At 39.7% G+C, this 3,049-nt stretch overlaps 1 protein-coding gene across 1 annotated transcript; it reads left to right on the top strand.

The window, feature by feature from the left end:
* Nucleotides 1-1,640: 1,640 nt before the first annotated feature.
* Nucleotides 1,641-2,573, top strand: LOC100672576 (olfactory receptor 4C46-like). The gene has a single exon (XM_064289320.1). The coding sequence runs from the start codon at nucleotides 1,641-1,643 to the stop codon at nucleotides 2,571-2,573; it is 933 nt and encodes a 310-aa protein (XP_064145390.1).
* Nucleotides 2,574-3,049: the final 476 nt, after the last annotated feature.

Here is a 3,049-nt window from a genome sequence, read left to right as displayed (position 1 = left end):
AATCCCAAGGGGAGTACTATAGACAACACATAGCTTTTCATTGAAGATAGCCAGTAGTCTTTTTATATTTCAAAGTCTTTCACAATTTTTTTCTCACAGAAGTTAAACTTATTTAGCAGCTATACATCAAAAGAAGTAGAGATTATTTTTAAATAACCTAAAATTTTTTCAATTATTTCTATTATTTACCAAGAAAAAATACAAACTTTCCATATCCATTGGAGTCCTAACAGGAAACAGCATGCTCAAAAAGGCAGATTAAAAAAAAAAGTTTAATGAAGATTATTTATCAAGGTATGGAGGAAATTAATTAAGGGTGATAATAAAGCTTGCCAGGGCTAGCTACCAATAGGAAATCATTAACACCAGAAGGCCTGAGGGGACAAGGGGAAGAAATTACTACAAAAGGAAATATAACTGTAGGAGATATCCACCCAACAAGAGCTGTAACCCTAGTTAAAGGTACCCTGTTACTGATAAACCACGGGAAGGACCCAGGATAATAAACCCTGACATTCTTTCCTTCCCATCCTGTCCTCCTAACATTTATCTACCACTTCCTGTTGGACAGAGAAGAAGAAGGCCTGATTGAGGAACACCATGGAAGCCCGCCATGGAGGAGAAGAGTGAGAATAGATCTGAAGGGCTGAGGGGCGTATATCTAGCTCACTTTCCAACACTTTATTTAATTGTTTTTCTAGGTAAGATGGTGAACACTCCTATTTTGGAAAAAGAAAACAAAGGAGAAATAAGTAAATTGTCTTCCAACTTGTTTGCACACTTAATATTTATTGACTACCACTCTGAGTCAAACATTAAAGTAGATCTGGAGATAAAGTGGTGAAGAAGGCAGGTGCAGCTTTGCTTCTCTGTGGCCTATTTAAAGGGCTCTTGAATGGAAGAGCCAGGTGGTTTGGTCTTAATCTGTGTATCAACAGTGTGTGAAACTAGAATCAATAGTTGGTTAGCAGGCATACCTCTTAACCACTGCTCCGCCAGGGTTCCTTGTATACAGATACGTATACACACACTTGTGTATATATATGTATATATGTGTGTGTGTGTGTCATTTTTGTTGTGTGTTGTGTGGTTGATTCTGACTCACAGCAACCATATTTGACAGAGTAGAACTGCCCTATAGGGTTTCCTAGGCTGAAACCTCTATGGGAGCAGATGGCCAGGTCTTTTCTCCCACAGAACGACTGGTAGGTTTGAAGTGCCAACATTTTGTTTAGCAACCGAGTGTTTATCTGTTGTACCACCAGGGATTCACACACGCACATATATGAGTTGTCTAACATTTCTTGCTGGCTGAGAAGGAATTTATAATGTGATGAGCTCCCTGTGCCTAGATGTCCTCCAGCAAATGCCCAGTGACCACTTGTCACAAGTTGTTGTAGATGGGTTTCCAGCATCAATAGAAGAAGCTGGATTCGACAGCCTCAATGGTTCTAATATGTTTGTAAAATAGAAAAAGCATATTTTTTACCTTACTGTATGCCATGAAGGAAAACAGTTTATTTATTAAAATGTTTTGGTCTTATTTGAAAACACAAAATATGAAATGCTTGTCATTCTGCTATTAAGAATGTTGTCTTTACAGGATAATCCCAATATCTGTGTCCATCATCAGTACTGAAATGAAAGAAAACAGGGCGAATGTGACTGATTTAATTCTAATAGGACTTACACAGAATCCTCAGATGCAGAGAGTTCTAGTTGTTGTTTTGTTTATCACCTACATTGTCACCGTCTCAGGAAACCTGCTTATTGTGGTCACCATAATCTGCAGTCAGACATTGAAGTCCCCAATGTATTTCTTCCTGGCCTTCTTATCTTTGATAGATGCCTGCTACTCCTCTTGCATAATCCGTAAAATGCTAGCTGACTTGCTCTCTGAGACAAAAACCACCTCCTTCAATGGCTGCATGACACAGATCTTTACTGAACATTTCTTAGGTGGTTCTGAGATTGCCCTCCTTGTGGTCATGGCCTATGACCGTTATGTGGCCATCTGTAGACCTCTGTATTATGTGACCATCATGAACCACCGTGTATGCTGCTTTTTGGTGGGGATGTCTTGGGCAGTGGGTTTTCTCCACTCTATTGGACAGATTCTTGTCACTTTCTGGCTCCCATTCTGTGGCCCCAACATTATGGATCACTTCATGTGTGACGTCTTTCCCCTGATACAACTTGCCTGCACAGACACTTTCCTTGTTGGTCTCCTGATTGCTGCCAATGGTGGGGTAATGTCTGTGATTATCTTTGAAATGTTGTTGGTATCCTATGTCTTCATCCTGCATTCGTTGAGGATTCACAGCTCTGCAGGAAGGAAAAAGGCCCTCTCTACCTGTACCTCCCACATCACTGTTGTTGTTTTGTTCTTTGTGCCCTGTATTTTTATGTATATGCGACCAGTAGCCACCTTCTCCATGGATAAAGCCATAACTGTATTCTATACCCTCGTCACTCCCATGTTAAATCCCATTATCTACACATTAAGGAATGCAGAAGTAAAAAATGCCATCAAAATGTTACTGAAAAGAAATGTAATTTCAGATAATAAATAACCCAATATGAAGATTTTATTTCTATCATAATCTTTATATTTTTATGTTACATATATATGTTTGTGGGTTTGTGTGTGTGTGTGTGTGTGTGTATATATATGTACATATATGCACTTATATATATGTATATATATAGCTCTTTCCCACCTATATCACTTAACTCCCATAGAACCTTTGCCCAAGAATGGCATGGAGGTGGTATCTGACCTCCTCTAACTTCACAAACGGAAAGGAGAATCAAAATCAACAGCCCAAAACTGATTCTTGGCGGAAGTCATATGTGCCTCCTTTCTCCGCCGTCTTTACTAATTCTGATACCAGCTGTCCCTCCATGGCGCTCTCTACTTCTCTGCTGGGTTCGGTAATCCATTGGAACGGCCACACAGTACTCACAGACAATACTCACGAATATGGTGTTTATTAGGGAAGTAAGAGTTACAATTCAGGCCCAAGAACGTCCAAGATACAGCTCTTCC

Source organism: Loxodonta africana, chromosome 7 (assembly GCF_030014295.1).
Source record: "Loxodonta africana isolate mLoxAfr1 chromosome 7, mLoxAfr1.hap2, whole genome shotgun sequence".
Classification (NCBI taxonomy): domain Eukaryota; kingdom Metazoa; phylum Chordata; class Mammalia; order Proboscidea; family Elephantidae; genus Loxodonta; species Loxodonta africana.
The sequence above is the reverse complement of the archived record's forward strand: the minus strand, read 5'-3'. Positions and strand labels throughout refer to the sequence as shown.